Consider the following 26,365-nt stretch of genomic DNA (forward strand, 5'->3'; position numbering starts at 1 on the left):
AAGGAACGAAGACTCGACGGGAACGAGATTGGTTACTTCCTTCTGGCGTATAACGTAAAGTTTGTAAAAGCCAATAAATTACTGCGGGAAACCCGGAAGAGATATGTCTTGTGCAATTACACCCGATGTGCGAATTTCAAGTCAAATTAAGAAATAGAGCTTTTAAAAGGCGAAAGCAAACCTCTGGTTGAGCTCTGGACGGGATGGCTGCAGGTAAATGCTCTCCAGGGGCGAAAACCAAGTGTAGAAAGTGCTCCAGCCCGGATCAAACTGGTAAACACATCACAGACTGTTTTTCTTACCGCAACTCTTTTTTTCCTTGCAGGTTTTAATATGGACACGAAAAGTCTAATAGCTATAGTTTGCGTCGTAATCGCCATCATTATTCTGCTTACTCTCACAATTTACACCGTAATGACAGCTTGGAGGAAAATAAGCAGAGAACACGCACAGAGGCAGCACTCTCCCACTGCAGCCGCGCACTCGTATGAAAATGCGGAATGTATCAAAAACGAACACACGGCAAGCGACAACAACTTTACGGGGGACATGGCCGGAGGAACGAGCAGTGAATGCGAGAAGATAACTTCTGACCACTGTCAGAGTGCGGATTCAAATGATCGAGTGACAATGGCGAGTACACACGGTGGGCAATCCACAGGAGAGAGCGTGCAGGTCCAAGTGGAGACAAAGGATACACGCTTTTGAAAGCGGAGGGTTTCTACGCATGCTCTGTCCCGTCGTATCGTTTGAACAAGTTCAGAAAGAATCAGACATGTTGCACAAACTGTTTGGAATCAAAGGTGACAATTTCTTTGTGTAAATTTTGTATGAGAAACATTTTGGTAAAGATGGATTGTGAGGATTTAACTCATACGGCTTTTACCATGAGGGGAAACGTTCTGTGAACGAAAACCTACTGGCATGGGTTATTAATTTCTTTTTATCTGCACGTTTAAAAGGGACACTAATTCAGTTTTATCTAACTGCGATGTAAAGACGTTTTACACACACCGTTTTATATTTTGATTTTCTGGACATAAAGAAGAGCATTTTGTATTCTAAGACTAAGGCCTCTGATGTGGTTGTAAAATTTTGACGATCGACCACATATGTACAATAGATAATTGTTCTAAGGTTTTTTTAAATTTGTTTCGCCAAAAAAAGAAAGTACAATGGGTAAGCTAAGAAGGCCAGAAACATGAAAGAAAGGCCAGCTAATAGTTTTTAAAGGAGATAAACTATGCACAGATGATTTTGTATACATGATAACTAATCGTAATAAATTTGTTTGATAGTAAATGTAAAATACATTGCTCTTGAGTTTATGGTTGATTTTTCCGGGTTTCGTTACTCAATACTGGGGCGAAGAATATCGTTCGTTATATCGAGGTTCCACTGTATATGGTAAAGAATCCCGATATAACAAAACTTCGTGATAGCGAACATATTTTTGCAGTCTTCCCTCCCTTCGTCATATCGAGCAGCAATAATAATAGTAATAGTAATAATAGTAATAATAATATCAAAACTTATATAGCGCAATTTTCAATGATCAAATGCGCTTTGTATAAATGAGTACCAGCGAATTTTATGCTGGGGTTGACCCTGCGATGGACTGGCATTCCATCCGGGGGGAGTAAAAATACTCAGAAACCAGAAATAAGTGCCGGCCTGATGGGCCTCTTGGCTCGTAAACAAACTAAATCTTTTACCTCTCGCGCGCTATAGTACAACCGTCTTCGTTTTACTAAGGACCACGTCATTACTATAATCAAGGGAGGAAAGTTAAGTTAGCTAATTTACTGCTAAGGTAATCCCTTTTAAGCAATTTTTAGCCATGGTAGCGTGTATTCAGCAGATAGTGCCGACTAGCACGCTTTGCCTGGATATTTTCGTCCAGATTTCGTGGAAGATGAATTTTATGTAAACCCCTTGGGCTGTCCACCTGAACAAACTCAGCGTCACGGAATCGTTTGTTTCTCGAGACCTTTATGAGAGTGATCTGACTTTTCATGCATGTCGTGAACGAGTAAAATATCACGTCCAATGTTTTATTTGCTTTCTCATCTGTGATAATGGCATTCCTTGTAAATTGTTCGGAGAGGATAAAATGTGTGTAAACCCCTTGGGCTGCCCACCTGAGCAAACTCCGCGCCACACAATCGATTGTTTCTCCAGAAAAAAAAAAAAAAAAAAATTCTGAGAGTGACATGAGAGTGATCTATAAATACAGTAAAAACCTGCGTGTAAGAACCTAGTGGTTTGAGAAGGTATCTCGCGAAAATTTTCAGAGAAATCAGGTGAGTGTCTTAGATATTTACATACAGGCTGGTGTAATCTAAGAAATCGCCTAAAAACATTGTTTTATTGAAATTCTTCGGTAGTCAGTATTCTTATTTGCTTCTTTTCTTTCTGTAAATCGCCTAGATTATGTGGACGTTTCAGTTTGACCTAAACGAGGCAATTTTCTGTTAAAGGAAGTAAAATATAACGTCCAATGTTTTATTTGCTTTCTCATCTGTGATAATGGAATTCCTTGTAAATTGTTCGGAGAGGATGAAATGTGTGTAAACCCCTTGGGCTGCCCACCTGAGCAAACTCCGCGCCACACAATCGATTGTTTCTCCAGGAAAAAAAAAAAAAAACATTCTGAGAGTGACATGAGAGTGATCTATAAATACAGTAAAAACCTGCGTGTAAGAACCTAGTGGTTTCCAGATATTCGTAGCGGTTAGCAGACTGAAATGTTTGTTACATTTAATGAAAAGGAAGTTGGAAGAAAAAGAAAAAGAATCTTTATCGTGCTAGTTAAGGTGATTCCTCAGAATTGCTTCGCGCATGCTTACTGCGCACGATTTTCGTGTCATAAGCGCGCTCTCACGAGCGATAGATTTCTTTCGAGCTAAGCTCTACAGCAAAACAAATGCTCATTTTCTCTAAAACAAGCATAGTGTCCTATATTTTTTATCACATAATTTTGGTGCACTAATTATCCTCTTTATGTTAAGAATCAAAAGCATTTTTTTCAGAAGGAAAAAAAAAAGATAGAAATAATTTGTGCACAAATCCTTTACTCCAGAATGCAAATTATGAACGAGTCGAGGAACGTTTCAAGTTGATGTCGTTTAAAATGGTGTGATTGTCCCATAAATGATGTATCACATTGTTCCCTGGATCTATCAAATTTTTTTTTCAAGTATTTCTTTAAGGAATTTTGCCTCCAGCTACCTCAAAATGTAACTTGAACCGATGAAATAACTCATAAATGGGATACGATTGGACCATCATATCTCTTTTGCGAGCACGGTGATCTATCTTTTTTACTTTAATTTTCGAAACAATGCTTGGTAGGGAACATTCAAGGAAAGTTTAAAACAAGAAAATCTTTCAAAAACTTTTATTTCTAAGAAATCGCCTAAAAACATTGTTTTATTGAAATTCTTCGGTAGTCAGCATTCTTATTTGCTTCTTTTCTTTCTGTAAATTGCCTAGATTATGTGGACGTTTCAGTTTGACCTAAACGAAGCAATTTTCTGTTAAAGGAAGTAAAATATAACGTCCAATGTTTTATTTGCTTTCTCATCTGTGATAATGGAATTCCTTGTAAATTGTTCGGAGAGGATGAAATGTGTGTAAACCCCTTGGGCTGCCCACCTGAGCAAACTCCGCGCCACACAATTGATTGTTTCTCCAGAAAAAAAAAAGCCATTCTAAGAGTGATATGAGAGTGATCTATAAATATAGTAAAAACCTGCGTGCAAGAACCTAGTGGTTTAAGAACGTATCTCGCGAAAATTTTCAGAGAAATCAGGTGAGTGTTTTAGATATTTACATACAGGCTGGTGTAATTGCATTATTTGATATCGGCAAGGTTGGTGTGGCTACATTCGGTAAATTTTCCCTGAAAAGTAAACTGTTGAGTTTTATTTCTCACTTTCAGTAAAAGAAAAAGAACAAAATGTTATGTTAGAGCTGCCATGACTAAATATGACTGGTACAGTATCGGTATGGACAACTTCTTTTTTTAAATTATTATATATAATGTCATCCTTGAGATTCGTGCAGCCTGCAATTGGCAATACATATTTGGTGAGAATCAAGAAAAAGTGATTCAAATGGTTTCCAGATATTCGTAGCGGTGAGCAGACTGAAATGTTTGTCACATTTAATGAAAAGGAAGTTGGAAGAAAAGAAAAAGAATCTTTATCGTGCTAGTTAGGAGGATTCCTCAGAATTACTTCGCGCATCCTTACCACGCACGATTTTCGTGTCATAAGCGCGCTCTCACGAGTGCGTGCACATACATATGTACTCAACATCGATAGATTTCCTTCGAGCTAAGCTCTACAGCGAAACAAATGCTCATTTTCTCTAAAACAAGCGCTAGCATGGTAACCTATATTTTTTATTAAAAAGGTCAAAAGGTCAAAAGGCGGTCAAAAGGCGGCAAAATTTGTGGCGCAGTGTTTACGATGTGAGTTGAATAAAACACGCGAGGAAAGCAAGCGAGACAGATATTTTCTTCAGTTTTCTCTCAAAGTCAGTATTGCAGGCACTGTCTCCTCTAAAGCCTTCGTAGTTCTGGGAAATTGTGACGACAATTACATGCCGACGAGAAGACTATTTGCTGAGTTGAACAGAATAGTGATTGAAGCCAAAGGTTTACTCACGGTCTAACAGCCACGCGCAGTATGTGTTATCATCAATTTAACAAATTGACGTCTTTTTTTACGCGTCTTTCCTCTTATTGATGATAAACTGCGTCATAACATTGTCAAAGTGGCTGTGGAACCACGAGCCGCAGGCGAGTGGTCCTACAGTAAACTTTGACAATGTTATGACGAAATTTATCATCAGTAAGAGGACAGACGCATAAAAAAAGACGTCAATTTGTTTTTTTACAATAGCAAGACCCCAAAATGGTTAAATACCGGGAATAAATGAGGTGAAAAGACGCCGTAAACTTGCCGTAAACAAAGATAAGTGAATTTTAATCAAAATAACGCGAACATTGTCAATAGCTTTTCTCGCGTTTTGATTGGCTACTTAAAAAAGTCCACAAAATCTCATTGGTTAAAAAGTTGACAATTTGGCAGCTGAAAGCTTGCATAAATTAAATTTTATCCGTCTGTACTCTTATTGATGATAAAAATGAGCCAATCAGTGCGCCAGAAATTAGAGAGTTATTGTAAAATGTGTGTGTGTTTTTTTTTTAAATCGCAAAGCTCAGAATCGATCAAGTTCCCTGAGACAAAAGACAAAATTAAAGAAACTGTAAAAAGCTTAACGGATAGAAAATGATTCATTTTGGTGGAGAACTTCAAGAACTTTCTCTTCACCCTGATATTTATGCCGTTGTTTTCAAAGATTTCCCCTGCTCGGATTGCATATTGGCAAACCGTGTATCAAAAATTTAAGGAGCGAAACTCCTGAATCGCTAAGCTTAATTTTATGCCGTTTTCACTTTGTGTCACTTTTGGATCTTTCTGTAAATCGCTCCGCTTTTGAGGCTTATTGTTACACTGTTAACAGGCATTTTAATCAAAAGTTTCCGATCAAATTCTCTGTGTTACGTCCTCAAAATGGGTAAATTGCGACATTTGGACAGGAAATACAAGGCTCGGCTTGCACTGAGTGGTGTTGGTGGTCACCATAAGCTTTTAATTAAGACAACACGCACAAATACAAATCATTGCTTATTTTGACTCTTTTTCAAATCGAGGCCTGCTTCAAAACCTCTGATTGACTACACCTTACAAAATTTGTCCCCAATTAGCCAAGCCTCACTTTGAAATAGAGGCAAAAGGCACCTATCTTGCAAACGAGAGCGATAATTGTTACAATATAATAATTCTAACTTAAAATAAACAGTCAAACTAACAACCAGGGTGAAATTGCCAACAGTAATCTTGCCATCTTAAGAAAATTCACCGCAATGTCCTCAATGGTAATAAATTGTGCACCTGATTTTAAACCGTCCATGAAATACAAACTTCAAGGATTTTATTGACAGTCTCTTCACGAGGGTTCCTTTGTTCCTATTGTTTGTGTATTAAGTAATTTTCGCGGGCTGCAAAAAGCGTTTTCATTCAGGTTTGAGTGTTCTTTATAGAAGCTTTATTTTGTTAATGAAACTCTGCCTTTGTTTGCTTGTCTTTTGTTTGTACAGACGGTTACGTCGGTATTGTTGCAAAGGTAGAAGTTTTTTTTTAAAACAAATTTTCAGTCCTATTTATCCTGAAGGTGATTTATTGGAGGAAACTGGACTACGATTCAGTCCAAGAAATCTTGGCCCTGCTGCCAGGTATGCGTGTTTTTCTTAGGCAGTTTAGTTACCCTGAGCCTTTTAAAGATGGTAAACCTTTAGCTTAGGTTTTTACAAGTAATATGCAAGGCATCATCATTTGTTTCAACTATCATCCTTTATGCATGATGTACTATTTTTTTTTTTTGTGAATTAAGACGGAATTGTTTTCCAATAATTGTGACATAGAATTATGGTAACATTATATAAACCTTTTTTCGTTTGTGCTGTTTAGAAGAGTTACGGTTGCGAATTGTAAACGAAAGATAAGAAAGAGAGAGAGAGAGAGAGAAAAAAAAAAACGATAATGATTTCTTAAATTAAAAGCAATGTCCACAAGAAAGCGAAAAACATTGGAATTATTGGAAGAGGCGTATGAAAATGACTTCCTTAATCAACACATTTTAATTAGTTCGCTCTTTAGTAAGGACTTGGTCGCAAAAAACATAGTATTTATAGGGTGACGAAAACAGATAACGACACAAATGAAATATGAGCCGTGTGGAGGACAAGAAACGAAGGCAGTTATTATCTCATTTACAGATAGATTAAGGTTACAGTATACCTTCAGGAGTGTCTCGCGCGCAAACGATGTAGCGCGTGCAGTTTAAGCTGTAGATACCTAAACCCCTATATGAAATTAAAGCTTATGGAGCTGGCTATCAAACTATACCAAGAATTTTGAAAGAAAATGAATTGTCAAATTTTTCACGACCACTAAATGCGAGCGCCCGAATCACCTTTCGAAAGCTACAAGTCAAAGCGAATTTCGTTTTTCGCCAATTTAATTTTTTCCTCGGTTTCAGGGCCCAAAGCGCTTAAAAAACGTGTCTGCGTTTCGGCATATTCAATTGCAGTAAAAAGTTACAGAACATTTTCGAAATAGGATTTAAAAAATGTGGAGTGATCGTACAAAAATCGCTCTCGAAGAAAAAGTATTTCGAGATTAACAATTCCCAGACACGCTTTTGTAGTTTATATGTTAAACTAGCCACTGTCCAAATTTAAGAGCAATTGAACAAATTCCCTTTCAGTTATAATTCTTTAAAGTGTCTGCTTCAAGTGAAAAAATTTATTCGAGAAAAGAGAGCTAAGAAAAATTTTCTGCTTCGCAAACAAACTCCGCCCACAATCGCCTTCAACTGGGTTCTCAGATAACTAAGCCAATCAGTGCAGGGAAACTTTACTACCGTTAACCTCCTGGTGAAATTTACGTGCGAATCTCTAAAAAACTTTTGTGTTTCGCAATGCGCTCAAGGAACCGAAGGCAGAGAGAGAATTTTTCTGTAGCTCGGTTTTTCTGGAAGCTGGTCTGGCAAAATGGGGAAGACTAAAAAGGATACGAACGCTAGAGTGGCTGAGCGAAGGAAACAAACAGAAGACAGCGCGGAGAGCAACTGTGTGTGGGCAACTGTGCATGGATAATATTTCAAATGGTCTCAATGAGTCCGACGATTCGTCGATATCGGACTCATCAGAAGAGTCTCTGTCAGCATCCCTGTTATTGCTGTCAAGTTCCGAAATTTTTACAGAACCTTTCTTTTCTCTAACCACAAATATTTGCCCGCCTTATACGATAACTATAGTTTCATCCGCGTGGCGAACCTTCGCTTCTTCACTCATTGATGTATTTTCATTCGTTCTTCGCTGTTTTCGCTTTTTCGAACCTGTCCATGGTTTAAACGTGGTGTATGTTTACTTATAACTTAATAGAGACACGCCTAATATCAAAAATGCTGGGTAGTCAGAAAAACAATGCTGATCAACTGAGTAGTCAATTCGTGACATCCATATAGGTAATTCCCGCGAAAAATCGTCTCGGTAGATTGCATACGCGCCATAGGGCTGTCAATCAAGAGGTAAACTTTTGCTTCCGGTGAAAACGTAAAACCGCCATTTCTCCGCCAATATTTAGCCTTTTTCAAAAATTTTTTTCAGAAATTAGAGATTATTCTTCGACCACTATTTTGACCCAAAAATCCAAATTTGAAGAAAATTGCCGACCCGAAGGTATACTGTAACCTTAAGAGAGTTGTTTTATAGTTAACAAATAAAGAAGCCTAAGCCGTGAATTGCACTGTGATAAAACACGACGGGCATTTGAGAACAGGAGGGAAATGTAGCGGAAAACACGAGCCGCATGCGAGTGTTTTCTACTTTTCTCGAGTGTTCTCAAATGTCCGGAGTGTTTTATCACAATGTAATACACGGCTTAGGCTTCTTCATTTGCTTTATGATATAGAATTTACACGCGCAAAACAATAAAACACGCATTTTTATGTTTTATACTCTGATAAAACATGTGTTTTTGACCAATCAGAGCGCGCACATGGTCCTATCTATATTATAGTCACAATTAACGCAGCAAAAATCTCTCAAAAGCGCCCGAAAGTCTGATACAATCAATTTTTATAGGTAGGTCAAAAAACCCCGTTTATTGCAAATGTTGTTGAGATGGCAACCGATAGGGAAAACTGGTTTTGGGGCTAATCAGTGTTAATTAAACTGTATGAACCATCAAAAAACGACTAACGATATGGTTTCAAAGCAGGGCTCTTTATTAGTGCTTTTTTATGAATTGATGAAGATTGTAGAACGAGCTGAGTGTTTCAGAACAGGTGAAATTATACCACCCTCGAATTTATAGCGTTTTTCAGTTGAAAGATGTTGGGAAACATTTCTGACATTCACTGTTTAAACTGAAAATTGTTTTTAAGGCCATACTTACCACATATCTCTGAGATACATATCGTCACGTATTATCCGGTGATAAAGGTAACCGATAAGTGATTTAGTAGTTTAAAACAAGCAATATTTCGGCGAAAGGAAGAAATATTCCTTAAATATGACACTAGAAGGTGATTCAGGATAGTCAGCTATGGCCCATAAAGGCAGACATTAATTAATTTTTGAAATCTCTCAAAATCGCATGACGTGATAATGGTGAAGACATAGGTAAATACACGCACAAATTAAGCGAAAAAAAAAAAATGAATATTTGAAAATTAATTAAAATCGCGAAAGGGCGAAATAAACTATATCCATGACATGACAACAGTGTAAGTTGTTCGTTATTATTATTTATCAGCAAATTTGACGAGGAGTTACGAAATACGTCTGTTATTGCACACTTGCAATGACACTAACTAATTGGTTACTTCCCTGGGTAAACGCGGTAACACCATGAAATAAATCCCCATATCTTACAGGTCTTGTTTTTGTTTTTCTGTTTCATGTCCCAGCATGTACTGATGCTTGATGCGTTTTCCGCAATCGGCAAAAGAGTAAACATTCTTTGTGGATGTCCAATCTAGCCAGGCAACACAGCACTATTGTATTTTCCTAAATGATATCTTTAGCTTCTCAAAATCAAGTTAGCAACATATGCCGAAATTACATTCCGCTTAAACAAACAGTTTAGCTGTCAAAATAGATCTATTTTGCATCAGAGTTAATAGCCTGTTATCCAAGCCTCTGTTAATCTCTTCCTGCGCTGGTTCCTTCTTCCTCTTTACTAGCTCATGGGACCTTAACATCTGTAGAGGAAACGAACTGTATTGACCGGCATTTGTGTTTTGAAACCTCAGCTTGACAAGCAAAGATCACTTTCTACGTTTGCTCGGCCATGGAAGGGATCAAGATTATTGCTGTTATCCTGCTCTGTGCTGTCCACTCGTTATGCAGTCCCATCGACATACATCAGTTGTGTAGGTCACTTTCCTTTTTGTTTCGTGGCATTCCTTACTTACGTTAGGAGTAAACTGCTATACTTAGAACGTCCTGTAAAGGAGGCAAACTTGAAACGGGAAAAATGTATGTTCGTGTCCCAAAGTAGTCGATATCGTTAATATAAAAGTCGAAAAGGCAAGTCCCTCAGTGCTGGGGGGTTTAACAGAGAGTCATAAACGCGAGTTTTGGTCTCTCTTGGACCAAGTGAACCTATATAAAAACGACGTTACTATATCACAAAGGTGTTTAGCGCGGTATATCAACAATAGATATTCATAAGGTTTCCCTATAAGCATCCCTGTTGGCTAGGCCAGTCCAAAAAGTTTATATTTCAGAAATTTTCTTTCGGGTATATCTAATTCAGATTTGTTTACAGTACCACTAAAATTATTGGCGAAGATTTTATACGAGCTAGTATCACCACAAATTGAGTCCAGCTAAGACTGATATAAGTGTAAGAAGGTAAAACCAAATAACAGTACAGGGAAAATGTACCCAGAAGTAACATTTTTACCACGAATTTGCATTCAGAGCTTTCATGGATAAATCTTATGTGCCTATTTATTTTCAAACGACAAACACGATAAAAGAGGCATTCTGTTTGAGGCGAGAGCTCGATTGTTCGTTGCCCCTGGTAACCACGTAATTGCCAACAAGTATTTCCGTGGATTTGTCGGCAAAAATGGCAATATCTTTCGTAACGTTTTTGGATCACTTTTCAGCGAATGGAGGAAATAATGTCATGCAAGACGATAAAGACCAACTTTCTGGTGATGATACAATTTTGGATCACATCGAAAAAGTCAATAAAGGTAAGCGACAGAATATATGATGTTACGTGTGTTAAATATTTCCTTTTTGCCTCTTCTAAGTGCACATGTTTCTAATTGCCTTATGTTAAACAATCGCTGTCTAGATGACAATTAAAAGTAAACAAAAGTGAAAAGGAAAAAACCTATCTGGTCTTCTGCAATCAACTTGACAGCACTTTGCACAAGGCAAGAAAAATACGAATTTTATTTTCCCTATAGATAAGGCTCATATCTTACGAAGATTGATCTGCTTCCTAAATGTTGGACGACATGGGACATCGTAATCTTATTGCGATCTTGCAATTATATTATTGCACCTAATGATAGCAAATGACATCTCCTCATATCATTGATTTCAATCGGGCCTAGTTTAGAATTAACTTTTTTATTTTGTAATCAATAAAGCATCTATATATCGTGCTTTGGTTTCATATGATCTCTATATCCTCCTAAACATCTTTTGGTCATTACGGTGTTTATTACTGAACAGTTTAACATGCAAGACCTTACAAGGACGCAACCGCAATTGCAACAACAACAGCAACAACAACAACAACAACAACAACAACAACAACAACAACAACAATAAACCAAACAGAAAACATCCAGAAAGTCCACATTAACTAGTTCCTCTCTTTGAAAAACAAATCTTCAAGGGGTCTTCCATCTGTGAAACTCATTTGTTCATTTTTACCTAGGCAACAGTTACTCGGGTAGGAATACAGAGTTACTATCAGACAAATTATAAACATCGTCGAAATATTCATTAAAGGAGAAGGTCACTCCAAAAAACGTATATCCTTTGTCAACGCTAATAAAAACCTCGCACTAAGGTTAGCCCCTCACCGAAGTGTCAGCCTCTAAAGTGCAGGTTTTCTTTACGAAATTCGTCTCCAAAGAAGCCAAAAATTCAACATCGTTGCCGCCATTTTGAACAGCACTCAGCGGCCAGGCCGCGTTTTCGTGAAGCCATTCCGTCCAACAGATTTTGTCCAAATGGCTTTCGGGCTGCTCTTGAGCCGTATCATTTTGAGCCAAACTTGCTCCAAACTCCGAAAATGATAGCAGTAAAGATAGTGAAGTAGATAATCGCTTGGAAAACTACATTTTGCTGACCTTGTGAAGGATACAAAATCAGATGCAGGTTTTTCTCCTTGCCGCCAATTTCGAGTCGGACGGAATGATGTCACATAAACGTGGCCTGACTGCTAAGTACAATTCAAAATGGCGGCTTCCGAAGTCGCCTCTTTCGAGACGAATTTCTTCAACATAGCAGGCACTTCAGAGGCTGAAACGTCGGTGACTGAAAAAGCTGAATGTTTACTTGCTGTAGGTGAAGACAAAAGAGTGAGCTTTTTGGAGTGACCTTCTCTTTTACTTGAGAACTGAAGGCAATCTGCAAAGTTAATTCAAAAGCAACCCTTTCTCGCGATGTAAATCTAACCCTTGACAGTCGTTGTAGTGTCGACGTACATCTCAAAACTCATTTGTCTCCGGAGTAATCCTGGGCCCTTGATCCTTGTTATCAGGGACCAAAATGATCGAGATTACTGAAACGAGGGGTCAACGAGGGGCTGGAACGGGCAGCTCTTATGCGCAGATCGCCCAAACTCTATAAGAAAGTGAAGTTTATTGTTGACAGTGAGAGAAAAATCGTACATCACTATATTGTGTCTTATTCCAGTAAGATTTAAAGAAATAGAAAACATGTACCGTGTTTCTGTCGAGTTTTAGTATAAATCTACTGGCGTTCTACCACGAATGCTGTCCTCTGATTGGCTAATCTACTCACTATCTATTCTGTCGTAGATAGTGTGTAGCATAGCGGTGTACGCTTTTTAACAAAATGACGGCGGCTTCTTTGCGTGTTTGAGGTGTCTGTGAGTTGGATTTAGATAAAGTTTTGAACGACTAGTAGATTTATACTGAAACGTTTAGATTATTCGCTCTCGATTTCTATCCCCGATAGTTGACGAGAGCGCACCACGCGATAGAAATCTCGAGCTCATTTATAATCTAATTGTTTAATAGAAACACGATTTTAAACCAATTAGAGCGCGTATTTTATTTGGGCTATTTTCTAATAAAAAATAGTGTTTTGTATTGAATATACCAGATAGTTTGCTTGGGCACTAGTGTATACCAAATGCTGCTGAATAAAAATTTTGATTGAGACCTCATCAATTTCAGAATAATTGTGAGAAAATATCAAACGTCTTGTTTTCATTTAGGTAATGACGTAAACATGTACGAGGCAGATATCAAGTTAAGTCCTGATGATAACGTCGATTTAAGCAATGACGGAGATGTCGATGGCGCACCGATACCTGTGAGACGGAAACGAAACGCTGCACGTGACCGGAAGAAGTTGTGGGTCACTCGTGTTATTCCTTATGCGTATCACAGAGGCTTTCCAGGTTTGACAAAGGAACCTCGTGGCTAGCTCGTGCACTGCAATAGTTTGATAATGCACTAGCTTAACAACAAAAACAACACATGTCCGTATGTACTAAGGCCACACAGTAATTTTCAGTAATCAGGGGTCTTTGCATAGAAGCGCATCAAAAGTGTCCTCACATCCACCCCATCGTCTGCGAAGCGTTTTTCCCGTTTTCTCTGCTGATACACCTACGAGAAAACGTCATAACCGTCTGGCCATTTGCTCATGAGCATGTGATGTGAATGACGCCATTTTTTTACTAGAGCGTCCGTTAATAGGTCGTTTGCAAATTTCTGTTCTCTGAACAGTTGACAAATTTATGTGTTTTCGAAGAAAACGATTACCTTTTTGGATCGTTCTATTGTGCACGGTTCTCGAATATATGTTCTCTATATAAGAAAACAAAACTGAGCCATCAGCATGGTATCGGATTATGTTTAAAACAAAAATACCGCACTGAAAAGAGCAACTAGATTTTTACAACACATGGTGTACCTGGTGACATGGGAAATTCAGTTTCCTCTCCAAGATTGCGTGAGGCAGCGTGGCCGAGTGGTTAGAGTCGCCGGACTTGAACTCCGGAGGTCGCGGGCTCAAGTCCCGCTCTGACCACTTAATTGGAGTTGTTTTCTTAGTAGACCCTAGTTCTACTCCGCGGTCATGCTTGTAAATAGTCAAGTGGTCTGCCTCCTGCCAGTTGGGATTTTTAAGCCTATAATGTTTAGTCGATATATATGTTTCTTTCAGTTTAAGGACGTTCGCGCGAAAATGTTCTACTCGATAAATTTTCTTCAAACATATACTGCGGACATGCATGTACAGATAATGAATTACCTGTTTCAAAAATGAAAAAAATAATTGGGGGCCACGGACTTCGTTTCAGAGATAAAGCGTGTGGAAAACTAGTCTGATTTTGAAAATTTGGTGTAAAGGTGTTAATCGGCATGATCTGCAGGGGTTTTAGCTTAAAATATCAAACTGAGATGAATCGACGGAGACAACTATCCTAGTAATATTTTGTATAAGTGAAGCCGTTGTCAACGTTTTCACAAAACGTAACCCTTCAAGAGGCATTTGAAACCGCCACACAAATAAACGAAGAGCTAAAAAGAACGGAATTCGATGGCGCATTTTGCAAATATTCAAACTTCTAATCGATAGATTTCCTTCCTTTTTTCGCTAAGCGTAGAAAATCAGTAGAGAAAATGATCCATCAAAAGAAAAATAGGGGTCATGGAACGTCCACGATCGTTAAATCTAGGTAAAGCTATAGCAATGGCCATCTGCCCTATCATTTTTCAGTTTACATTTTACTTAGCGCGCTCTCTCAATCATGACGTGGCGTGTGAATTTGCGTGCACAGTAAGGATGCACAGAAACAATCAGCGCGAACGTCCTTAAGTGGTGTGCCTGTGAACTAGTTAGGTGAAGGTGTTGACCACTATAAACAATAACATTTGAACATCTGTGAAGAGCCATAAGAACGTCTGCCTGGGAGGCTAGTCACCAAGAGTCTTACAACTCTGTCACACCGTAACTTTGTGTTCTGAAAATGAATGAGACACCTGGGCAAGGGAACTTCGTGTCAATCCTCAGTGGCTGGTTAATTCTATATTAGAGGAGGATAATATCTTATATTTGATTTATCTGTTGCCTTCAAGAGAGCTTCAAATCAACTATTCAAGAAGCTATATCCGAATTTGAAAACCGCACGTGTCTGAGATTTGTCAAGAGGACCAACGAGCCTTTGTTTATTCTATTCATTCACGATAAAGGGTAAGCACAAAGTCAAGTTGCCACTATTAAACTACCGGGGAGAGAGGGGGAGGGGGGGGGGGTGGTTAAACTACCTGCAGTCCCCGTGAAGTATAAAGCATTCACAGGAGGGGAGAGTGTGGAGGTATTTATAGTTCCAACTGGGGTATCTAGCTTTTGAATAGTATAAATTCAATTTCTAGAGTTGAAGTTTCTTTTCTGTTATAAAATCTTGGGCTTGCCTCATTGAAAGTGTTTTTTCAAAACGTTATCCAGGCTTTTTCGAGTTTATCGTCCAACCTCTCAATCTGCCACAATCTTTACACTATTTGTTACTTTTAATTTATCTGTACCTTTTAAGCATGGTTTCTTGTCCTAAACCTTAGCCTGTAATATTTTAGGGTTTCTGGAATCCAAAAGAGTAATTTTTATAGTGCAATGTTATTAATACAGAATCAAGGTCTATTCCTCTAACAGTGTTTTGAACACTGATTCAAGCTTGAATCCACTGAATGAGTTATTAAGACGAAATCCTGCTTTTAGTGGACAAAAACCTTGTACCAGAATAATTTTAATTTTTTTACAGTCCTTCTACATTTTTTAAGGTTAAAGGCATAAATAGTTGCCTGCAATAACACCGGAAACAATTTCTTACGGGAACTCGAAAAAATAAATTTCAAATTTCAGAGAAATTGTGTTTCATTTCACCAGTGCTTTCAAGTGTTTCCCCATGAGCTTCAAAATTTGTTTTCGAAATTTGATGTTTCTAGAAATGATCTGTTTTGAGAATATATTTAAAACAGTCGCACAGAAGTTTGCAATACAAATTGAATAATCTCGATGCAAAGTTTTTGTCCGCTTGTTTCACGAACTTCTGGCAGATTCCTTCTTAATGTGTTTGAGAATTCTTTATCTAGCTACGGCACGTAAACCCTCCTGGGTACTTATCAAAAATGATTTTGTCGAGACATAGCGCTAGCTTCTTTAACATTTTGATAATAAGTTCTGACTCTCTGAGAAGGATTTCTTAGTCAACCATTCTGAGACCCATTCTGATGTTTTTCGCGATTTTGTTTATCAGGTGCTGGTCAGCAGTTGGCCGTCAGTATTGGATGACAGGAATTGGTCAGCAGCTGTCACTGGGCCCCGGTTGCAACCACAAAGGGACAATAATGCACGAACTTATGCATGCAACCGGTTTTTGGCATGAACAGTCACGACCTGACAGAAATCTATATGTGGAGGTCCTCTGGGAGAACATAGAGCAATGTAATTAGCCGAGAGCTTTAATCCTCTTATGCCACAGCTTAATACGTTGCTTTTTACCTCTGAAAAACGAGTCGTAGAGCACAGCCTCTCATATGGAAATGATTTGATTTACAAGACAATGAACGTGCAAAAAAGCAAAACAAAAACAAAGCAAAAAAAAAGAAGAAGAAGAAGAAAAAAAAAAAAAAAAACTCAAGAAAAACTTATTGTACAGAACAACAAATCACAATTTTTGTTCATTACTTTTGAAATCCATTCTAGATGAAGACCATAACTTTAACAAGTACAACCATCGCGATATTGACCTGCTAAAGATCCCGTATGATTTTGACTCCATCATGCACTACGGGCGTAAGAGTTTCAGCAAAAATGGTAAGGACACCATTCGGTCCATACTGGATCCCAACCGTCCCCTAGGACAAAGAGACGGATTCACTGACTTGGATGTTCATGAGATCAATGTACTCTATGACTGTGCAGGTAAGAGAACGCAGTTCTTGGGGAAATAATAAACTCTTTGTACTGTTCATTGAATCTGCAACTTGAAATTTCATTTAATTGAGAACCAAATTAAATAGCCGATCTCTTAAGGGGCTGAAGAAACAGTTTGGAAGGATATATGTAACGTATATCTTTCTCTGCGCAAGACGGCGAATAGCTATTTGAGCGATAAAAATGAAATGTTGAGAATATTAAACGCGACGTTTGCTCAAGTTTCATTGAGGCAGGTCACCGCCATAGACCCTTAACTGTCCCACCAATGCATGCATTTACATCTCATATACTTGACAGGTGACATTTTCTGGTTTACGAAGTGAAAGTTGTCCAAGTCTGAACGCATGCACGAGCCCTTCCTCATTCTGTTAAAGGTTTCATAGGATTTCTGCGGGCAGGTCTTAGGTCCACCATTAACCAGACCTATTAGTTTTTAAAGGAAATGGCATAGTGGGCTGCGCTGACGGGAAAATGAAAAACTTAACGGTGTTTATCGACATGAAGTTCATGAAAGTAAATAAACCGCCGTTGCAAGTCAATGAAGGTGATGTTTCAAGTGTCAGCCCTTTTTTAGTTCAAACGTTTCACAGTAAACATGTCCGTTTGTTCCTTGTGTTCTTGATCACTAGCAAATGGCAGCTGGAGTTCTTGGTCTGCATTTGGTCCATGCAGTACCTACTGCGATAAAATCCGACAACGTTTCTGCAGCTCCAGTGATCCGAGCAACGACTGCCCTGGCGCGGATCCGTATGGAGTGCAAGTGAACCAAGTCAAGTGCGATGTCAAAGAGTGTCATGGTCAGCTATCTGCTGTTATGATAATATAGAATATAACGTTCTCAGGTAAAAAGTATTAAAAAACATAAGCTGTCGACAGCCTGTCTACTGTCTTCGACGGATAAAAATCACAAAGTTTTATCCGTTGAAGACAAAAGACGCTTATGTTCTTTAATACCTTTTACCAGAAAACGCTATATTCTGTATTTTCATGATCAGTCCTGGTAACGAATCCACGATATTTTTACGTATCTGGTTTTAATGTTAAATCTACTTGCATTCTATCACGAATGCCGTTCTCTGATTGGCTACGCTATTCACTATCTCTTCTGTTGGAGATAGTGCGGAGTAGCCAAATCAAATCAAACACTTTATTAAGCATGTAATTCAGAGAGCTAACAGTTATTCACAATGAAGCTGTGCGTCCAAATTAAAGTTAATATATACAAACTTAAAATAGCCCAAATCGAAATAGTTATACCAATGAAAAACAGACATTAATATACTAATAATTAACAAGTAAATTAAAATGCATAACATAGCGCATAACAGATTATAATATATTAGCATAAACCAGCACTGTGCAGTTGCTCACAAAATGGCAGCCGCTTCTTGGCGTTTTCGAAGTGTCTGTGAAGAGGATTTAAATGAAGCTTTGAACGACTAACAGATTTATACTAGACTGAATAATTAGATTATTCGCTCTCGATTGATCATACACTAGAAATCCTGAGCTCATAATCCTATTGTTAAGCGGTCAATTGTTGTGTTTTCATGACCGCATTAATATCATCAACGTTTAGTCACTGCTGCAGTAACTTGTGCTAGCTATTCAAAACATCGACGAACTCGTTGGTCGTTTGAAGAGGTCATCGTTAATGCTACCTTATTATAGGAAATTAACGTTTCGTGAAATTAACGCGAATTTCAAAAATTCGCGTCAATTTAAGTCGCGTTAATTTATGTTAATGTTAATTTCCGCGCTGTTAATTAAGTTGCGCGTTAATTTCCGCGAAGTTACCTGCCATTATTTTCCACCAAATCTGTGACACACTCCAGACATTCTTGACACAGCCAAACAATGAATTTTATTCGCTCACTTTGCATTTCACATCAATCTTTCACATTAGTAAATCGCTTATTGTACTTCAACTGAATTTTGTTCGTGTTCGCTGTCAGCTTTACAGTGTTACAATAAATTGGTTCCTGTTCTCAACAAATTCTGTTTTTTTTTTTTTTTAATTTGGTGTAGCAGGCGGGTTAATTTCCCTCATTTTGAAATTTTGCTCCCTCTCTCGCGTTAATTTCTTTTATTGGGAAGCAAATTTACCTTCAATTCGCGTTAATTTAAGTCGTGTTAATTTCAAATACGTTAATAAACACAAGCGTTAATTTCCTATAATAATGTATTCTATTTTCAAATTTTAGACATTTATTTGTTTTTATGTTTTTATAGCTCCCATCGATGGTCACTGGGGCCGCTGGTCATCATGGGGTCTGTGTGATGCTATATGTGGATTTGGAAAGCAAACCCGAACGAGGTCTTGTGACGACCCCCCGACAAGGTATCAAGGCAAACCGTGCGTTGGAAGTTCAAAGAGCTCGCAAGTGTGCAAGCTGAAGTCTTGTGGAATTGGTAGGTAAATGAGACAGAAGAGAATCGAACATCACGGAATGCTTTGTGGGCTTTTATCACACGAGCAATGCTTCGAGCTAAAACCAGTTGCAAAAGTAGCTGAGACATTTTACCTTAACGAGAGACAACTCTTCACTCCTCCCCCTTCCCTTTGCAATGTTGCCAGCTAAGTGATATCATGTACAAAACTTAAATGAGCAACAGTGAATTGGGGAGAGGGGACTGATTGTTATTCTGTGACAAATTTGTTATTTGCGATCCATTTAAGTGCGTAAATCCATTTAATTTTTTGCACAACTTTTAGTGTATCAACATTTTTGCAACTAGCTGTAGCCAGCATTCACTTCCTATCGTATAGAGTAAATGTTAGCAATCCATGGCCACAGTAGTTGCAAAGTGATGGCCCCTCTGTGGAGACAACCCTGCGAACACCCACACTTGCGGTGGAGACTGCCACCTCACTAGCCACTCCAGAATCGGACTGACCAACCACAGCCGATGCTGTCTCAGCCGTGACGTCACTACAGCAGGAAACGACCACATGGGTGCATAGTCCATGGTCGACACCGACCAATGGAGGCCGATGAAATGTTCGTCTAGCATTTACGAAAGTATAAGCAGCCATCAATATGTGTCATCTTTGTTTTGTTTTTAAACCGTTGCTTTTGTACTGAGATTATAATTGGAGGTTCTCGTTGATTTCTCGAAGCTAAAAAGCAATCAACCACGATGCTTGAGTTAAGCGTTCGCGTCTCCCATGGTTTCATACAGAAACACAGTCTTTCCATTTATGTTCTCGTATTTCAGGGCCCGATGACTGTGAATTTGACTTTGATGGCATGTGTCACTGGAAAAATGATCCAAATAATCCATCAAACTTCAACTGGGAGCGAAACATTGGCAGCACCCTATCAAGCAAGACAGGACCATCCGGGGACCACACGTCAGGTTCAGGTAACCAATCAAAACAATCCTGGTTGCCAGTCTTCTAACATCACGAGATGACAAATGACTGGGGAAGAGTCAGGCTTGAGCCCAACCATTGCACAGCGGAACATAGCGTGTCTCGTCCTCGAGAGTAAAGACTAGCTACTACTTGCGAGATAAGAACGTGACTAACTGTTGATCCGCTTGGGGTATCAGACAAAGCTATGAGTGAAGAGAGCTTGCCCCCTTTAGGCGGTTGTCATTTCTCGATATTTCGCTTGTAAACGAGCTCGGGTGATCAATTATTGTTTGCGAGAACAGTCTTGGTGAGAACTCACTTGCCTGGTTAAACAGGCAAACGTGTATTCGTAACACAGTATTAGGCCAAAATAGTTGTTTTTTGGACCAATGTAGCCGCAAGTAGGCCAGACCGCAAGTAGACATGATGGAAACCGCTTTATTATAAGGCGCGCTATTAGCTAAGTCGCTGGGAGAAGACTTGAAAACCGAGGCTAGACTCCTTGGCGTTACAGAAACTGTCGCTGCTCACAACTTCTTCATTTAGATCTTATCAGCGAAAGTCTGTGATAATCTGTCTGAATGAATATTACAATGTTCTCCAATCACGCCGCAGTGAAACGAGGACAAAACTTAAACTATTCAGCTATGGCTTTAAACTAACAGCAAAAATAAAGGGAAAGGGTAGAAAAACCACAGAAATGTCAGAAGCGAGAGATGCACTGGAGTGAAAAAAAAGAAAAAAAACCGCCTGATATACCGAAATACCAACAGTCATGCGCTCTACCAAAGCGAAACAATACTAAGTATGAATACCGATTTTGCAATAACTGCACCAATTCTCGCGCACTCATTGGCTAATTTTCGTTGCCAATAGGCGGACAGACACATGAATTTATCATTTATGCGATAATTTAGAGTAAAAAGCAAATTTAACGTCATTTTTTCAAGTGTCTGTCCTTAATTTTCTCATCCGCAGTACTAGTCTACGGATCCACTCGGCGATCCACAGCTACTTTGACAATGTTAGGGCGAAATTCAAGATCAATAACTGAAGAGACACATGAAAACTGAGGTGACGGCAATTTGTTAAACATCTGAAATATCACTACAACAAGCGTGCATTCCAAAACGCGAGAAAATACTTTATAATACATTATCTCAGTGAATTTTCTTTCTCTTCAGGCCACTACCTATTCGTGGAAACTAGTGGCATCAGTGCAGGCGAGAAGGCGAAATTACTCAGCCAAACCTTCCCGGCAACTGGAGGTCGATGTCTGACATTTTGGTACCACATGTATGGTGAAGGGATGGGAGAGTTGAATGTGTATATCAAACCTGTCACGGGGAGCCTGAGGAAAGTTTGGTCCTTGTCCGGCGATCAAGGAGATCAGTGGAAAATGGCTCAAGTTACTCTTAATAGCAGTTCTTCAAAATATCAGGTGAATTTACGGGACCCTGGAAAGTTTCGATCAAAGTCCGAAAATATCGCACTTCTTTGCTGAATTCGTGGGGAGGGGGGCCGGGACTACCATATGAAGAGGTCGAAGATGCTTTTCGTCTCGCTTATGGGCATAAATCGAGGACTGTGGTCTCACTTAGGGTGTTCATAACGAAACGCCGTTATTTTTAGCTGTCAAAGTATCTTGTAGGATGTACTCAACGAAATAATAATGATAATGATAATGACAACGACAATGACAATGACAATGATAATGATAATGATAATGATAATGATAATGATAATGATAATGATAATGATAATGATAATGACAATGATAATGTCTTTATTCATTTGATAAAAATGCATATCAAAAAGTTACAGTTCCTGTAATAATATGTTAGGAAGTCCGAAACATCGACTCCCGGTTGAATTGCGCATGTCTAGCTGACAAACACGTGGCTGGCTCAATCGAATCGCTGATTTCTTAGGGTGCGTTCGTTTGGAGTGATCTGGATCAGGACGAGTGATCTAAGATCACTCAGATCATGGTGCATCAAAGGAACCGATGAATCCACTCTGGTCACGGATTCATTGGTCGCTTTGATGCACCATATATGCAAGTCGGTGATACGCTGTTTCTTGGTCGAACAATGGATCGATGGATGGAACCGAAATTTGGAACCAAATTCTTAAATGCTTTCAAGAATAGGTGTGCTGTCTTCGCTAACGCTTCGGCAGCAACAAAGGAACGCACTCTACTTCCACTCACTTTCATTGTTCTCAAGCCAATCAAAATAAGGCCTGTAAGGGATTCTCGCGAGTCGCTCGTTTTGTCAAGGCTCGAGCAACCAGATTTAATTGTCAGAGGCACTGCTAGGTTCTTGTTGAGACTGGCTACGACAACAGTATGAACGTCTCTCGGGTGGAAGAAAAGCAGCAGGTGAAGAGAGACAGATATTTCCTCTGTCTCGGTCTCTAAAAATAGGCACATTCAAAGCATGCCATATTGTTGTTTGCTCAAACGATACCATAAATCCTGAGGCTGAGTTGGGGCCCTAGACTGTTTACAGCCCACTATTTTCCCGTATGTGTATTCGTTCGTTGAACGCGAGAGAACTGGACGCCAGCGCAAAAGGGGGCGGGGACCGAGAAAAACAGAGAAAAGTATTTTTCGTTTGGCTCGCTTCGCTTACCTCCCCCCCCCCCCCCCCCCACCACCCCTTCGTGCTTCGCCCTCGCTTTTTCTTTCGCGTGTGTTGAAAAATAGAGGCCGCGAACAGTCTACTGGAGCCCAAGCTCCTCGAGCTTCTTTTAGTAAAGACTTCCCACACGTGACTCAGCCTTGCGTTCCTGTATCGATGTCATTAAACATTTCATTTACTTTATTCTCGACAGTTGGTGTTCGAAGCTGTCCGTGGATCGAACTTCCGTGCAGACATTGCTCTAGACGACATCAGCTTCAAAGAGTCCCCCTGTCGTAAGTCAGTTTTCTCCACTATTCTTTGTAGAACTCAAAGAAACGTGCACTCGAGGAAACAATATGCTGGTTCAAATACGCCAGTAGTTTCCATTTTCAAATGTCACATCCGCATCGATCGGCAAAAGCACAAGTTTCATTTCAAAGAGATCGAGCAAGCTCGTTATTTTTTTCCAACCACGTTGTCTAATGTTCAACAATTTGCATCTTCCAGTATGCAAACACCTCCCGTGGCCACACAGAAATCACTACATTCATAACCTCTGAGTAACTAGGCATCTCCCGAAGGCAAACTCCTATTTATGCAGACAGTTAGTCTTGTTTTGGGCTTTCCACAAATTGCTCGAGATTTCCCAAAAACTTGCCCGCAATTTCTCAAAAAGTTGCTCGAAATTTGTTCTTAAATAGTCATAAGTTGCTCCAAAAAAAAACAACAAAAAAACAAAAACAAAAACAAAAACAAAAATTTGGTTGCCCTCTTTCTTTGTTTGGTCTGATGCAAGAGTACAACAAAAGTAATATTCCTAAGCATTTTTGTGCAATTTTGCGGCGCAACCAGCGTTGCTAATTAAATAACTTTGTCCTCACTCGTGAACACTTCGACAAGGAGGCGTCTCTCCTAAGAAGGCGACCGTTAAAAAGGTTAATTGCCAACATGCAGAAGATTTAAAATCGGGATCAGGGAACATGCAATTTCATTTAAACTCGCATGTCATCAGTTTATTTATTTTTAATTTTATTATTTTCTATGAATTCGTGAGGCGCATTTGAAAGCTTATGTTTGCAATACAAAACTTAACTATCATTATTATCATCATAATCATTACCATTACCATTACCACTGCCATTGCCACTACTGCCATTATCATTATCATTATCATTATCATTATCATTATCATTATCATTATCATTATCATTATCATTATCATAATCATTATCATTGTCATTATCGTTACCATTATCATCATTAGTTGTAACATTTCTAGACTCCTTTTTTTCTTTTTGTAGTTGAAGCTGTTGGTTGTTACAAAGACTCAAAGCCCGCGCGTGCAATTCCTAACCTACTGAAAAGTTTTCGGGGACAAATTGACTGGTACAACATTGGAAAGACCATCGCGAACTGCGCTAATGTTGCTCAAGGAAAAGGCTACAAGGTTAGTTGGTGAAATGATCGCTCGACTCGATCATGACGACTATTGACTTGACTTGACAAGAGCTCTCACTCGACCTCGTGTTATACTAAATTATTAAAAACTGGATCAAGAGTTTTCATTGGCTCAGTCATCGTGGTATATAAACCATTATACCATGCTCTACAAATATGGTAAGCGTAGGTAAAAATTTTTGGGGCGTTTATACTTTTATTTCAGTTTTCTATATTTTGGAATCGTTTTGACTTTTACCGAGCTAAGACGTTTACTTAAACTTGAGTATTTTGACTTTGTTTGCCTACATTTTTATTATAATTAATTCGATGAAGCGAATTTTTTGTCGACAATTTTGGAAAGCGGGTTAAGCGTTTTCGTTCAACTGTTGCACAACCGATTCTGGCGTGTTAGGACCCCAATGACCTTTGTTTTTCTTCACCGTGCGTTGTGAGAACTTGATAGTTAATCACAAATAAAACATGTTTTAGCGCCCAAGTTGTTGTCACCATGTTAAAAAAGAATTGGTTCATGCTTTTAGCTGTGCGTATATCGAGTTATGGATGCACGCGGGAAGTTTGGAGAGCACTGAAGAAGCTAGAGTTACTCTCTGCTATCGCCTCGAGCAACTCTTACGCTTCTTTCGTGCTCCCCAAACTTCCCGCGTGCATCCATTAAATTAGGTCGAGATTTCAGCGAAGCCCGAGTCAACTATCATGCATAGAAATCGAGAACGAATAATTTAATTGTTTTAGTATAGATCTACTAGTCGCTCTTCACAGACACTTCGCAAACGCCAAGAAACGGACGTCACTTTGTTAACAAGGGCACACTGCTACGCTACCCACTATCTATCACAGAATAGTGAGTAGAGTAGCCAATCAGAGAACGGCATTCGTGATAGAACGCTAGGTGGGTTTATACTAAAACTCGATATACGCAAGCTAAGCATGAACCAATCCTTTAATTTCCCCCGCTATTTTAGGTGTTTGGCATGCAGTTCTATGGAGAATGTTGGAGTGGTAGTGCCGACACGGTACAGTATGATAAGTACGGAATCGCACCTCCCCAGATGTGCTGGCAAGGAGTTGGAAAGAGCTGGACAAACTACGTTTATAAAATAATATAGGATCAGGTGAGAAAAGGTTTTGTTTGGAAAATAAAATTGTGCTATAAATTAGGCGAATTCTAAGGAAAGCTGTGAACAAAAATCTTTTCCTTCTTTTTCAGAAAAATGCTGATGTCAGTATTTTGTTCGAGATCTAAGGCTAATTATCTCGGAAAATTGCGTGGTTACCCCCAGTTTTCTTTGTGGATTCCAATAGCCCTTGCTATGATCTACTTTTTCCACATGGTCCTAATCCGGCGACAAGACCTTTCTATTTAGTAGGTACCATCCTTAAAATGTTTTGTTTTTCTTTCGCTGCAGGAGGGAGGTATCAATTCACACAGGGATTTATTCAAATGTCATGAGCACAACGCTCTGGAAACTAATACCAATTACACTTGGTTTCTGTAATTTTGAAAATCTCAATAAAGAAAATCAACCTTGGAAAAGTAGTTTTTACATGGAGGATGTCGACCGATTCTTTCAGTACATTTTCTATTGTAATCCCAACATATCTTAGTCTTCTCCGAAGCCATTTTTCATGATGTCACACAACCCTCGCATACTCAATTGCGTGACATCCCAAAAGACGGCTGTAAAGGAGACTAAAGATATCTCGTCGTGGACACTGTGCTCGTAATCCAGAGATCCCGGGATCAAGCCTTCCTCCCTTGCCAGGATTTGGCCTCTGTATTCCCAAATTCAGCTCCTTAGCCACACCTTAGGGCAACTTCCTACCAGTTGGCATGTTAACCATGTTTGGTTAACTCGAAACATTTATGTCTGAAGACCACCACAATCACTTAGTTATATTTTACATTTTTTTTTATCTTACTTCTCCGAACCAATATACACGAACCTCTGCTGACGTCATTGTTTACATTTTTCCTCATAAAGATTCGACTTTGCGCAGAGAACGCGTCACGCTAGACACGATTAGACTACTAACATTTAACTTAAGAGCTTGTAAAATGTTTGGCTCTTTGGGTGTAAAATTCGAAGTGAAATTGGCTTTCAAAAACTCCAA

At 39.0% G+C, this 26,365-nt stretch overlaps 1 protein-coding gene across 1 annotated transcript; it reads left to right on the plus strand.

Annotated features, from left to right (window-relative positions):
* Positions 1–9,785: 9,785 nt before the first annotated feature.
* LOC145463117 (meprin A subunit alpha-like) lies at positions 9,786–25,742 on the plus strand. The gene is made up of 14 exons (XM_081446828.1): positions 9,786–10,014; positions 10,759–10,848; positions 13,080–13,265; positions 14,950–15,064; positions 16,125–16,312; positions 16,574–16,792; positions 17,437–17,604; positions 19,040–19,219; positions 20,027–20,173; positions 21,350–21,606; positions 23,004–23,085; positions 24,094–24,239; positions 25,216–25,365; positions 25,660–25,742. Exons 1-13 carry the CDS (start codon positions 9,933–9,935, stop codon positions 25,357–25,359), a joined length of 2,004 nt encoding a protein of 667 aa, XP_081302954.1. The 5' UTR covers positions 9,786–9,932; the 3' UTR covers positions 25,360–25,365; positions 25,660–25,742.
* The last annotated feature ends 623 nt before the right edge of the window (positions 25,743–26,365 follow it).

This window comes from Orbicella franksi, chromosome 12, assembly GCF_964199315.1.
Source record: "Orbicella franksi chromosome 12, jaOrbFran1.1, whole genome shotgun sequence".
Classification (NCBI taxonomy): Eukaryota; Metazoa; Cnidaria; class Anthozoa; order Scleractinia; family Merulinidae; genus Orbicella; species Orbicella franksi.